Source organism: Nelusetta ayraudi, unplaced genomic scaffold (assembly GCF_046127955.1).
Source record: "Nelusetta ayraudi isolate G7.1 ecotype Tasmania unplaced genomic scaffold, CSIRO-AGI_Nayr_v1 ptg000002l, whole genome shotgun sequence".
In the NCBI taxonomy this organism is placed as follows: Eukaryota; Metazoa; Chordata; class Actinopteri; order Tetraodontiformes; family Monacanthidae; genus Nelusetta; species Nelusetta ayraudi.
Window position 1 is genome coordinate 11,577,110 of NW_027466052.1, and position 13,602 is coordinate 11,590,711.

Here is a 13,602-nt window from a genome sequence, read left to right on the forward strand (position 1 = left end):
CACCCCCAAGTTTGTTGCTTGTGTCAGCAGGTGTTAATCATCCTTCTAGATCAGGGATCAGGGTTTGCACCCCCAAGGACCACATGAATGGTCCGCAGGTTGTTGAGCTGGGTCTAAAATTCAGTTTTATTCAACCTTGTGTCGTCATTGTTGATCATTATTAATAACTCGTTAACATGATCAGTGTCTTTACACAGATCAGTATCATTATTAACAATAATAACGTAACTGAGAAAGTTTATTTCAGTTGAGTGCAGAAAGCTGGTTGCCCTTCATATGACCCAGAACCCACGAAGTAGCTCTCGGGTTTAAAGAGGTTGGTGACTCCTGTTCCAGATGATGTACTTTCACCGCGTGAAAGATGGTGGCGCATGTAGCGCTCGCGATGGCAAATCAGCAAGATGACCTAAAAGAAGAAGAGACGTTGCCAGGGACCAATCAAACGAGTTCGGGGCGTGGCTATCCCCATTTCCCCCTGGGTGAGGGAAAAAAAAAAGAAAAAGAAAGGAGAAAAAAAAAACCTCGCATCCGTGTCACATGACGGGAGGTGTAGCTGCTCCCTCCTGGTTGAGTGTCGGGCACGGCGGCGGCTAGTCGGAGCGAGGCTAACGGTTAGCTTCAACTGTCCAGTCGGCCAAAATGGTGAGTGCGAGAACGCCGTTTGCGCAGTTGTAAAAGTGGCAACCTACTGCAGCAAAGGAGGAAAGAGCAGCTCTTCGGTCTACACCCGTGAGCGACACATTTTGAACCCGACAGGAAAAAAGCAGGCTAGCTGGGCTGCTCCAGTTAGCATCACAGCGAGGCCGTCTGTTGCCTTCACGGGTGTTTGGCTGCTCACCGACCCTACAGATTCGGCAAATGAAAACACTGGCAACACTTGGCAACACTGGCAAAACTTGTCATTTTGTAAATATACCCTTTAATTCAGTTATATGTTGAATGCAAGAGCTCCGATCTAGTATTTACTCGGCTATATACGTCGGAAGTTGTTTCTTGTCGGTCATAACGACTATTTGAGTCTGTCACTGATTCGTTCGCCTCATCGTGCAGCTGCTAGAGCCTCTTCCAGTACTAGATGGCTTTAAATATGCAAGTTCTCATGGGATGAGATGAACCAAACAGTAATTGTTCGCGCCTGATAACTCGATGATCGAGTGACTGTCTGTGACTGTGTGCCTGCTCAGTGGAAAACAATGTGACTGTGCAGACGTGAGAAACGAAGCAGTCGCTGGTGAACCCAAGATAAGGTGTTTGCTCGTTGTGATTGCGTGCCGTTACCGTTACTGATTAAAATTGACTTCCTAAAGGTGGGTCACACTCAGCGAGCCTGAGAAAACATTAGCACTGAGAAAAAAATACTTAAAAGTGGTTATCAGGTCTTGTAAAATTCAACCATTATCTAGTTTAACCTGTAGGTCAAACTGGAAGCTATTAGCAAATTGGTTGGCTGATTATTTGGTGTTTTGCTCTTGACATGATTGGCAGGTGTCTGTGCTTTTACAAGTCGGATTCAAAATTATAAACGGATGGGCCAAATATCTACACGATTGTTGAAGGATGAATGCACTTGCACCATTCATTTTTTTTTATTCAATTCCCTTATATTTACTGTTTTACAGTACTTACTAATAGATATTATTGGTTACAGTGCATCTGAAAACATGATATTCTTAAATACCTTTTTGAATGTATTTTTGCATTGGATTGGATAGTTGCTGATGTATGTTTAGCCATTAGTATCTAATCTTTGTGTCTTATCTAACCAGCAAATTAGGCACCAGCTGTTTAAAACCCCTTATTATTCATCTACTACTAAAACTGTGGTTGATACCATCCGTTAACCTCTTAAATTAATTAGTCATGTGACATTTGAATGATCGGGTTGTTTACTGTGAGACAACACGGCATCATCCTCGCTCGCTGCCTCTGAATCATACGTGATGTCATCTTTTCCTTTATGGAGAAGACTGCTTTTATTATGATTATTTAAATAAATAAATAAACCTGTGCAGATCAGCTGACCTGTCAGTGTGTGATGAATTGTGTTTGTTGTTCTATCAGAGTTTCTTAGGTGGTTTGTTTGGGCCAGTGTGCGAGATAGACGTCGTGCTGAACGATGCAGAGAGCAGGAAGACAGCCGAGCTGAAGACAGAGGATGGAAAAGTGGAGAAACACTACCTGTTCTACGACGGAGAGTCTGTGTCTGGGAAGGTGAGTAGAGTCAACATTAACTACGTAGTGTGACGCTGCAGTTTAGAATGAAAAGCCCCGTCATGGTTTTGAATTAGAGCTCCGTCTGCCTATTTTCCTTTTTCCGCCGGGAAATCTAGGAACTGTTGATGTTTGTGCAAAGTCTAGGTATCTGTAGTAGTAGTGGCTTCACAGAAGTGAAGCATTTTAAATGATAGACCTGTATTTAACACCTGTAGCACTTGAATTCCAAAAAATACAGCAACATTAGATTAATTAAGCGCCTATCCATAAAAGTCACTTTTTATGCCACGGATTCTACCAGGTTTTTGTAATTTCCATATCAGCATCATTTATAAAATCTCTGATCACTCTTTTACACTCAAGGTCAATCTCAATGTGAAGCAAGGAGGAAAGAGGCTGGAGCATCAGGGCATCCGCATCGAGTTTGTTGGACAAATAGGTGAGCGCCCCTTTCTTAGTTGTGTCTATTGTAGAAACCACTGGTTATGTGTGTTTGTAGAGTATATTGTCGTATTCCAAATCACTCCGTTGCACATTAGAAATTCGAATGCATTAACTGTGCAGACGGTCGGCAATGCTAATCATGTTAACTGCTAGCATTCTCAAGTGGCTAAAAGGTTTAGCGGGGCATGTGGTTGTCATGTGCAGCCCGACTCTGTGCCGGCTGAACCGTCATCAGTCAGAGGAGACTGATGACCAAACTGGAATTGAACTTGCTTGATGCGCTGTGCTGCATTTCAGAGCTGTTCTCTGACAAGAGCAACACCCATGAGTTTGTGGACCTGGTGAAGGAGCTGGCGCTCCCCGGAGAGCTCACCCAGAACAGGAGCTATGACTTTGAGTTCATGCAGGTGGAGAAGCCATACGAGTCCTACGCTGGAGCCAATGTCAGGCTAAGGTATAGTTCCGCTCTAGTCCCGCCCACCAAAGAATGTAAGGTCTGCTCTTGTATTAATCACATGGCTTCTATTTGAAGATTTGGGTGAGAGAAGGGCAGCAACTAAAGCCCACATTCCATCTAAATGGTGCTGTCAATGCACTGAAAAGGGGGGGTGGGGCTTGTTTTTACAAAATGCGTTACAGGAGCTCGAAAAACACAAATGTGGTCGACTTGAGACTTTTCCCTTTGATGTACATCTATTATCCATAATAACATATAATAATAACAATAACAATAACAATAAAACAACAGTGAAACAAAACTCTTTTGACCGTCCCAACTGTGTCTCGCTATGTGTAAAAAAAATAAGAAAATAATAATAAACGGAACTGCTGGTATCACACAAAATGCAGGTATGTAAAGTCTATATGCATTTTGTTCACCGTAGTTTCAGATTTAAAGTGAAATGTGCTTTATTATTTGACAGCCGAACTAAACGGTGTTGAAGCCGAAACGTCAAGTGGACGTTTCACAGTAAAATCCAGCACATTGTATGTTATGATGAAAACCAACCGTGTTTTCACATCATTGACTTCCTGCCTGAATGATTCTTCCTGCTGCGATTGACGCGTTGGCTGACTTTAATAGCCACAGAGGCTTTTTGTGTAAATTAGGGGTTAAGGGTGAAGGCTGGATTTCCGAAAAAAGAAACAACGCTAATGATAATACATTAAAAAAAGCAGAGATGACTGATAAATAAATTTCACCGGTGGGTGATTTTAAATTGCTGCCTCACACAAATAAATTGCTGCAAACTCAACCAACGGCTTCCTCCAGCTCACTGTGAAAACTTGTCGTTTGCTCTTCTTCAGGTATTTTCTAAGGGTGACAGTAGTTCGCCGTCTGTCCGACTTGGTGAAGGAGTACGAGCTCATCGTCCACCAGCTGGCCACCTACCCTGACATCAACAACTCAATCAAGATGGAGGTCGGGATCGAGGACTGCCTGCACATTGAGTTTGAATATAACAAGTCCAAGTAAGAGCGGCCTCGCTGTAGCGCGCCTGCGAAGGTCTTTGTCGCTCCTTCAGTCTCACCGGGCTGTGCAGAGAAGAGAACTGAGCCGCTGCTCTTGATGTTTGTTTCTGTGAGGTACCACCTCAAAGACGTGATCGTCGGGAAGATCTACTTCCTGCTGGTCCGAATCAAGATCCAACACATGGAACTGCAGCTAATCAAGAAAGAGATAACAGGCATAGGTGCGGCTCCGTCCAGCAGATCGCGACACCCGTTCTTGTAATTCTCCATCTCAATCATTATTCAGTCTTTAACAAACGTGTCCGTCATGTTGTGATCTTCAGGTCCGAGCACTACAACAGAAACGGAAACGGTTGCCAAGTACGAGATCATGGACGGAGCTCCGGTCAAAGGAGAATCCATCCCCATCAGACTGTTCCTGGCTGGTAACTCCTCGCTTTCATCAACCCTCTGGCATCCTCGTGAGCATCCTCACGCATCCTCACTCATCATCTTCTGCTTCTCCGCTAGGATATGACTTGACAGCCACCATGAGGGACGTCAACAAGAAGTTCTCTGTACGCTACTTCCTCAATCTGGTGCTGGTGGACGAAGAAGACAGGAGATATTTTAAGCAACAGGTATTAAATATTGCACTAGTGGTTTATAACACCTTGCTTATCCCAGCCTCTGCACAACCGCAGCCTTTTGCACATCTGTTCTCGTTTGGTTGTTATACATAGATTCACTTGACTGTTTCTTGTAATTACTCTATGTGTAGTTTATTATTTGTATTGTTTTTAGTGCTGCAACAGCGTAGTTTCCCAATTTGGGATCAGTAACGTACATCCATTCTATTCTATTCTATTTACATGCGCAGGCATTTTCGCACCTGTCCCCAGGGACTGGATTTACAGGATGTCCCAAAAAGATTTGACATAATTTTTGACATCTGTTCGCAGGAAATCGTCTTGTGGCGAAAAGCTCCAGAAAAGATGAGGAAAAGAAACTTCCACCAGCGCTACGAATCGCCCGAGCCCCGAACCCAGCCGGCAGACGCAGAGCATCCAGAGATGTGAAGTGGCTGCAATGAACTGAGAACACACATTCACACATTCACACACACACACACACACACACACACACACACACACACACACACACACACACACACACACACACTCGCACATCAACTCTTCACTGCTGAACAGCCAGATGTGTGAAGGCTGCTTTGCTGTAACCCCAGACCAGCACCCAACATTCAGACATCAGTGGCTCGACGTGACCCCCGACCCCTCACACACACACACACACACCCCTCACCACTGAGAAACAAGTGCGTACAGACAGTCCAGCACACCATCCAAGTAGGCTGAATGTTAAACGGCGAGTCAGACGACCTGATCTGACCAAAACCAAACGAGGAAAAAGTCGAAGCAGCTGGTTTGACCTTCTGATATCAGAGACTGATAAGTGAAGCCACACTGTCTGCTCACGGAGTAATGCTGCAGGAAAACCAAGAACTGCACACATCATTCTTGCTCTTCTTCAATTGCCCTGGTTGCATGTCCACACAGTGTCACCCTGGACTTTTTTTTTTCTGGAAACCTCGCCCTGTTCCATGCGACACACGCACATGTCAGCAATTTAGGGTTTTGCAGACGTGCAGGTATCAGCTGGAAGGGAGGATTCTATGGATCAGCATTCACACTGTGTTGGTTTGGAAAAAAGACTGAGTTTAAGCAGTCTTGATGTCACCGTCTTCTCATTTATCAATTATTTATGTAAAGCAACAGACGGTTCCTTGGATGCTGCTTTCTAAGTGTTTAGAAGTGAAGCATGGAATTAAGCCCTTATTTATTCTTCAAATGCCACCCGAGTTATTCTCAGTCTACATACTCACTTAAAAAGCTGTTGTATCACATATGAACAGGACCTCAACCTCACTTTTAGGTTTATTTCAAACTATCTATAAACCCATCTTGCACATTAAAGGTCAGAGGTCTGGTCCAAACTTTGAGGAAAATGTCTAAAAATGAACGCTAAACTTTAAAGTTATGGTTCATAAAGTGGAAAAAAAAATCATACCTGAACCATACATCTATTTCACATTCATATCCACTGTGCAGTCAAGTTATCATGAAAGTGTTTTTAATGCCACTTCACCCATGGGGTCTCGAAGTACATCCAAATAACCCCATAGACTTGAACTGTGCTTTCAGTTTCACGTGTGTAAACTCTGTGTTCACGCTTCATCTTGGTTTGCCCAAATTAGAAGAGGTGACGTTTCTGTTCTTTACGGATCCACATAATGAATTCAGTTGAAATCTATTTTATTGTTGGGAAGAAAAGAACATTTTTGTACAAAACATGTAAAAGCCCAGCATCATATATGCTCAATTGTAATCTTGATAGATTGAGGTGATAAATCAGGACCTGGTCATGTGACCCTCACACCAGACCTTATTTGTTGCTTTAATATGTGTTATTTCTTCTTTTCTTTTTCTTTCTTCCTCACAGCATTAGTCAATCACCCGGGGGTAAAATGCTGTTTATAAGCATCGTATGTTGTCAAACTTTAAGCTCTTGAGGTGAAATCATTAATGCACTGTATATTTCAGTAATGTGACACTGTGACTGTGAGACGCTGACCAGCAACATCGCTTAAGTTGAAAGGCTGAATTACTCAAAAGTCTGATCAGTGGTCAGAATTGCGCTTTTTACATACTGTTCTGTTTTTGGGCAACAGGGGGCATGAACTCAGATGTGATACTATGATGTCGCTCACTAACAGCTTCATGTCAAAGATCTCTATCTGCAATGGAAAATATGCAGGCATTTATTTATCACTATGTTTTTACTTGGATTTCACCAAGTTCGGATTTTCCCGATTTGGTTATTTTATGAACAGGTTACTCTGTTACATGTTTTAGGAATGCTTCACTAACTTCACACAAGGTTTTGACTCAGCAATCCCGTTTTCTTTCCGAATTGGAACTGTAATTTATTTGCGAGTAACGGTTACTTTGTTCTACCGACTTTTGGTCTCTCTGAATACTGTACAGGCTGGGTTTTTGAGTGTGCGTTAAATGCCTGGGTAATGATGTGGCACTTGAAGGCCCTGCCTGCACTGATGCATGTCAATCAAACACGGTGTCCAATCATGCCATTGTCCTGAGCTTGTATGATAAAAATGTATATACAGCAAACTCAGATATAAAGATAAAATGATTCATGAATAAAGAGAGTTTATACAAAATATTTTTTCTTTGCCAGGCCTCACTTCTTTCAAGAGTCTGAAAAACTGTCAAATAGAATGAAGACGATGAGACTATATATACTTGCAGTGAAAATACTAACTTCTTCATGTTTTTATTTAAAAAAACAAAACAACAACAAAAAAAAAACACCTTGATGAGTGTGATTGTCATTGAAGAGCTTTTTGACCTTTTTATTCATTTTTTTTTCTTCAACCAAACAATACATAGCTGCTTCTCCCTATTGTTAAAGAATCTAACGTATTTCTTCCACTGTCCCATGTTAACTCCATTTACTCTATGGTTGTTGGCGTTGATGCGCATTCTCAGCGGAATTTGGATTTCAAAAACGAGTCGATTGCCACTTTTCAAATAGATAACTTCGAAATCCCTGGTAGGTTGTCTAATCCGGCCTGTTCCAATGTCCTTCTGTTATCATGCAACCTTTAAATGAAAAATCACACAAGATATCGTTACATTTTTAAACCAATAGTAAACTGCTACTTTGACTGCGAGCAACAAGACTGAGCAAGCAACAATTAATTTAATGCTCCAATTTTGAACAGGCATGTTTGTGAGCGCCTGCCGAGCAACGGGTCCTCAAACACGTTGTGTTAGCAGGAAGGTAGTGTTGACCGTCCTCTGAAGAAGTTTGTGGTGTGTTATTTAAATATCTCAACTGGAGAGCAACATGGAGCCGAGGCGATAACCGAGCTAGTTCTGTTTGTCGTCCTGCGGAGACGCTAACACCCCGGATAAACAACTCGCAGCCATGTCGGCAACCCGCTGTTCGCTGTTGCTTTCTCGGCTTCAGCGCCACATTAGCTCCCGGGCTGCCTGCACCTGTGCTGGCAGGAGTCATGCGTCGAGTGGAGTTGTGTCCGTACATAAAAAGCAGCAGGCTGCTTCTGGGATCTGCTTGAGGAATTTTTCATCTGATAACTCCGCACCCAAACCCCCGGACACCTCCCTGTTTGTCCCCGTCTCGCTGAAGATAGATTCCTCGTTGGATGGAGGTGTGGGAGCAGAGCTGAGCAAACCGCTCGACAGAAGTGAGTGAACCCACCTGAACAGATCACCTGTAAAAATTATTGCTCTGGTGTTGTTGTAAAAAAAATATATATATATATATTTTGGGAAGACTTCTGCTCAGCAGTAGATGATGTAATAATGATCTGTTACGTCAACCATCCCCCCTCCCTCTCCTTCCCCCACACTCTCCTCCCTTGTTTTTCTGTTTTAGACGAACTGCTGAAGATTATGAACCGGTTTTATAAGAGGAAGGAGATGCAGAAGCTGGCAGCAGACCATGGACTAGACGGTGAGGGAAAACTGGCAAAGAAAATAAAAAGAAAATAGACTTAATGCTTTACCCGTTGAAATGGAAATTCATCTGTAAGGACTATATATATTGAAATATAAGCTGTCTGTGTAAATGTCCTCACGACCACTGTCTCTTTCTGTTCGTATCCAGCACGTCTTTTCCACCAAGCCTTTATTAGCTTCAGGAAGTTTGTCCTGGAGCTGACGTCCCTCCCTGCTGATCTGCACATCATTCTGAGCGACGTCTGCTATGGAGCAGGTTTTTATATATGTATTTTTTTAGTAACTCCGAGTGTTTATTTATGCATAAAGTAACATTGATTTGTCAAAGCCTCATTCTTGTCATATTGCAGGTCACATAGATGACCTTTATCCGTACTTCATGCGCCATGCCAAGCAGATCTTCCCGATGCTGGACTGCATGGATGATCTGAGGAAGATCTCCGACCTCCGACTACCTGCCAACTGGTATCTTTAATGCTCCACAATCCAACTCCTGCTCTTCAGAGAGATGCACTCAATGTGTTGTTTAATTGGTGATTGATTAGGAGTTTGTGGCTTGGTCAGGTACCCTGAAGCCCGTGCCATCCAGAGGAAGGTGGTTTTCCATGCTGGTCCAACCAACAGTGGTAAAACCTATCACGCCATCCAGCGCTACTTGGCGGCCAAGTCTGGAGTTTACTGTGGTCCCCTGAAGCTCCTGGCCCATGAAATATTTGAGAAGAGCAACACTGCTGTACGTATTGGGTTTTTACCTCTCAAATCTGTTGCTCAAAAAAAATGAGAATGCATTTTTGTCACTCAACTTCAAATATAATGGCATTTGAAAAGCTGTCTATCAGTGCATTTTGCAGGCAAAAACTATTTCACGCAGGCTCATGCATTCACTTTGAATCGGTAAAAATCATCACACTTCAAAACGGTGATAGATGGACAAAATAAAGCTGTGCAGATTGTTACAGTACAGTATTGTTTTTGCATGTGTCAATTAAGGCAGTCATTGGCTTTTTGGATGAAGCTGATTGCATGCAATGATTTTGTTTGAGTGGTTCTGTAGCGCATCCTAGAGCCCAGTAGTTAAACAAGTGAGAGGAGGGGGAAAAAGCCAGTTACAGTCACATCCTTTTTCAATCATCTGTGTTTACAAGTAGCGGTGAGGTGACGTTAATGACATTGTTCAGACTCTTTCCAGTTGCCTTTGAATTTTTTTAGGGAATCTAAATTTTGTGTTTTGATGTGAACTTTGCAAAGTCAACAATCAGAAATGCAAGGAAGAGATAAAGACTTCTCTTGCCTGAGACACTGAGGGATCTGTTTTTGTTTGTGCGCGTTCACAGGGTGTGACATGTGACTTGGTGACTGGAGAGGAGAGGACCTTCATGGACCCAGAGGGCCGGGCAGCCAGTCATGTATCCTGCACCATTGAAATGTGCAGTGTCAACACACCCTGTAAGCAAACACAATCTCTACACGTCAAGCTTCTCTGTTTAGTAAGATTCTACATATGGCAAGATGATCAATATTGCCATATGACTGTTTCGTGCTCCATGAAGAAAGCGTCTCTCTTGCTGAACAGTGTTTCGTGCGCTGATTAGAGGGGCAATTTCCTGTGTGTTTGTCTAGATGAGGTGGCTGTCATTGATGAAATTCAGATGATCCGTGACCCCTCCAGAGGCTGGGCCTGGACCAGAGCACTGCTGGGTCTGTAAACACATTGGAGGACAGACAACTTTCCACACTCTTCAGAATTCTGTCGCCTCATGAAAGAAATCAATCCAATGAAATATGAAACGACCCCCCCTCACTCTCATTCATGCGGTCTCCTTTTGTGTGTCTCTCCCTGTGAGCAGGTCTGTGTGCTGAGGAGATCCACATTTGCGGAGAACCAGCAGCAATCGACTTCATCAGAGAGCTGATGTACACCACCGGAGAGGAGATGGAGGTGAGGCTCTGACCGGTTGCACAGCAGGATCAGACGACTGTTGTCTGGCTCTCGAGATATCACAGCCTCTTCTGCTCTCTTGTGGCAGGTCCACACCTACCAGCGGTTGACTCCCTTCGCTATCCTGGACCAAGCTGTGGAGTCGTTGGACAACCTCAGGCCAGGGGACTGCATCGTGTGCTTCAGCAAGAACGACATCTACTCCATCAGCAGGCAGATCGAGGCCAGAGGACTGGAGTGTGCCGTGATCTACGGCAGCTTACCCCCCGGTGAGTGCACGCATCCATGAAGAATCTGCACGTTTGCTCTCCCTCAGCGTCGAAATGGAGACAAATCTTACAGTTACTGTGTGATGAACAGGCACCAAGCTGTCGCAGGCCAAGAAGTTTAATGACCCCGATGACCCCTGCAATATACTGGTCGCTACCGACGCTATTGGAATGGGTCTTAACCTGTAAGTGTTGCCCTGCACACTGTGGTACCTTTCCCAATAGGTGCCATTCGTCCCTCTAATTCTGTTCCTTTTCTGTGCCCCAGGAGTATAAAGAGAATCATCTTCAACAGTCTCATAAAGCCCACCATTAATGACAAAGGGGAGAAACACATGGAGACCATCAGCACGTCACAGGCTCTGCAGATAGCAGGCCGTGCCGGGAGGTGCGGCTTCTTTCCTGCTCTCCTCAGAAACAGTTCACCCATGTTGGCTGATGTTTTAACTCAGTCCTCTGTGTCCCCTCACCCAGGTTCTCCTCCAAGTTCAAAGAGGGAGAAGTTACCACCATGCACAGAGACGACCTGCCCGTTCTGAAGGAAATACTCAGCCACACTGTAGATCCTATTGAGGTGAATTGTACACAAAGACGCTGTCCTAAACCATAAGAAAAACATCCAGATTACAAATTACACTTGACTGTCACTTTAGTGCATTAACTATTATTTTGAAACTATACTGCACTTATGACCCTTCGCCAGTTTACCTGTATTCTGTTTCTTTCCCCTGTATCCCAGACTGCAGGCCTGCATCCAACTGCAGAGCAGATTGAGATGTTTGCCTATCACCTACCTGACGCAACGCTGTCAAACCTTGTTGTAAGTATTAGTTACTTATATCTGCATTTGTCATTTACGGCAAGACATAAGACATTTCAAGAAAATTAATTATTTTTAATTGTGTCAAAAAAAAAAAACGTCTCTTTGCCACAGGACATATTCGTCAGCCTGTCTCAAGTGGACGGCATGTACTTTGTCTGCAACATCGACGACTTCAAGTTTCTGGCTGACATGATCCAGCACATCCCGCTCAACCTGAGGTCCCGCTACGTGTTCTGCACGGCTCCCATCAATAAGAAACAGGCATTTGTTTGCACCTCTTTCCTGAAGGTGAGTGCAGCATGAGGAAAGGACATGAGGTGAAGAAAATCTGATTATAAGAGTGATGACTGTATTTTAAAAAAAAACAAAAAAACAAAACAAACAACGACTCAATTTAATGCATAATCCAACACTTTATTTCAACATGCAAAAATGTGACTAGATGAGATTGTATTAAAATGATACGATTGTCTTGTACTAGAACTACATTGTGTGATACTGAACTTTGTACTGGGAGTGGTATCTGAAGTTTTTATAGGCACCACTAAGGGACGCTTATGATAAAACAACAATAACATGTTACAATTGTACTAAGATGCTGCTAATTATTTCCAACACTTTGAACGTCACAGCTGAGTTTCAGTGTTTTGCCTCTGGCTCTGCTCTCAGTTTGCCCGCCAGTTCAGCCGGGACGAACCCCTGACGTTTGACTGGGTGTGTCGCCACGTCAGCTGGCCTTTGGCCGAGCCCAAAAACATCAAGGACCTGGTTCACTTGGAAGCCGTCCACGACGTGTTAGATCTTTACCTCTGGTTAAGGTATCATTATCTTCTCCCAACTGTTGGTCTAGGTGTTGGTTGATGGAACGATGTTTAGGTTGTATACAGGAGGGGGGAAAAGGCGCCATAATGACAGCAGCACAGCTTTCCTTCATCATTCTGCTTCTCTAAGAGCCTTCAGCGCCTCATGGCTAAAGTTGCTCTTGTCTGTCGTTTCTGTAGCTACCGCTTCATGGACATGTTTCCAGACACGTCGCTGGTCCGAGAGATCCAGCAGGACCTCGATCAAACCATCCAACAGGGAGTCCGGAACATCACGCGTCTCATCCGAGCCAACGACCCGGCCGTCGCCAACACCTTGCAGACGCACGTCGGCAGACAACAAGCCAACGGCAGCCGAGTTCCGAGGCTACAGAGGAGTTCAGATGAAGGGATGAACAGCTCTCTGGCAGGACGCCTCGTGAGGGACGGGCTGCTGACTCCGGACTTGCTCCGACAGCTGCAGAGGGAATGGTCCAAAGACCAAAAGCAGGGAGCCGCCAGTCAGAGCACACTGAACACAGACCTTCCAGATGATAGCAATCATAAGAAAGGAAAACGAAAGAAGAAGAAGAAATGAAGGAGGAAATGGACGTTGTTCGCTTGTGTGACAGCAACACCTGGGACTTTTGATAACATCCAATGATCTGTGCACATTATGACCAATACAAGCTTTCAGTGAAAGTAAAAAAAAAAAAAAAAAAAAAGGCCTTGAAAGGCCATTTCTCATGATCAGGTGAGGACAAACAGTTCCTCCATTGTCGCCTGACTCTCCCTAAACTTGGTATCAGTGCAAAGAAAGCACTTAGAAACATTGTAATCATGATGTTCTCAGAGTTGTGTGTGTGTGTGTGTGTGTGTGTGTGTGTGTGTGTGTGTGTGTGTGTGTGTGTGTGTGTGTGTGTGTGTGTGTGTGTGTGTGTGTGTGTGTGTGTGTGTGTGTGTGTGTGTGCGCGCGCGCGCATGAGATCTGAGACTATTTAATGTGATGACATCAGTCAATTAAAATAGTTTTAAGCCTCAACGTCAAATCCTCAATGTCTCAGTTGTGTTTTACCGT

At 43.9% G+C, this 13,602-nt stretch overlaps 2 protein-coding genes across 2 annotated transcripts; both read left to right on the top strand.

Annotated features, from left to right (window-relative positions):
• The first annotated feature begins 515 nt into the window (after positions 1 to 515).
• On the top strand, positions 516 to 7,371 carry vps26a (VPS26, retromer complex component A). Its single transcript, XM_076024059.1, has 9 exons — positions 516 to 642; positions 2,062 to 2,211; positions 2,578 to 2,653; positions 2,956 to 3,112; positions 3,967 to 4,131; positions 4,246 to 4,352; positions 4,455 to 4,556; positions 4,642 to 4,751; positions 5,073 to 7,371. Exons 1-9 carry the CDS (start codon positions 640 to 642, stop codon positions 5,187 to 5,189), a joined length of 987 nt encoding a protein of 328 aa, XP_075880174.1. The 5' UTR covers positions 516 to 639; the 3' UTR covers positions 5,190 to 7,371.
• Positions 7,372 to 7,961: 590 nt separating this feature from the next.
• On the top strand, positions 7,962 to 13,573 carry supv3l1 (SUV3-like helicase). Its single transcript, XM_076024095.1, has 16 exons — positions 7,962 to 8,419; positions 8,611 to 8,688; positions 8,842 to 8,949; positions 9,044 to 9,158; positions 9,258 to 9,426; positions 10,028 to 10,139; positions 10,314 to 10,391; positions 10,541 to 10,632; positions 10,721 to 10,901; positions 10,993 to 11,086; positions 11,170 to 11,289; positions 11,376 to 11,475; positions 11,641 to 11,721; positions 11,836 to 12,012; positions 12,394 to 12,542; positions 12,726 to 13,573. The coding sequence occupies exons 1-16, from the start codon at positions 8,140 to 8,142 to the stop codon at positions 13,120 to 13,122; spliced, it is 2,331 nt and encodes a 776-aa protein (XP_075880210.1). The 5' UTR covers positions 7,962 to 8,139; the 3' UTR covers positions 13,123 to 13,573.
• Positions 13,574 to 13,602: the final 29 nt, after the last annotated feature.

Coding starts and splice junctions, on each gene's coding strand:
- vps26a (XM_076024059.1), top strand. Junction 3,113..3,966: donor GGAGCCAATGTCAGGCTAAG/GTATAGTTCCGC, acceptor GCTCTTCTTCAG/GTATTTTCTAAGGGTGACAG. Junction 4,132..4,245: donor TTTGAATATAACAAGTCCAA/GTAAGAGCGGCC, acceptor TGTTTCTGTGAG/GTACCACCTCAAAGACGTGA.
- supv3l1 (XM_076024095.1), top strand. CDS start 8,140: ATGTCGGCAACCCGCTGTTCGCTGTTGCTTTCTCGGCTTCAGCGCCAC. Junction 10,633..10,720: donor CCACCGGAGAGGAGATGGAG/GTGAGGCTCTGA, acceptor CTCTTGTGGCAG/GTCCACACCTACCAGCGGTT. Junction 12,543..12,725: donor GATCTTTACCTCTGGTTAAG/GTATCATTATCT, acceptor TCGTTTCTGTAG/CTACCGCTTCATGGACATGT.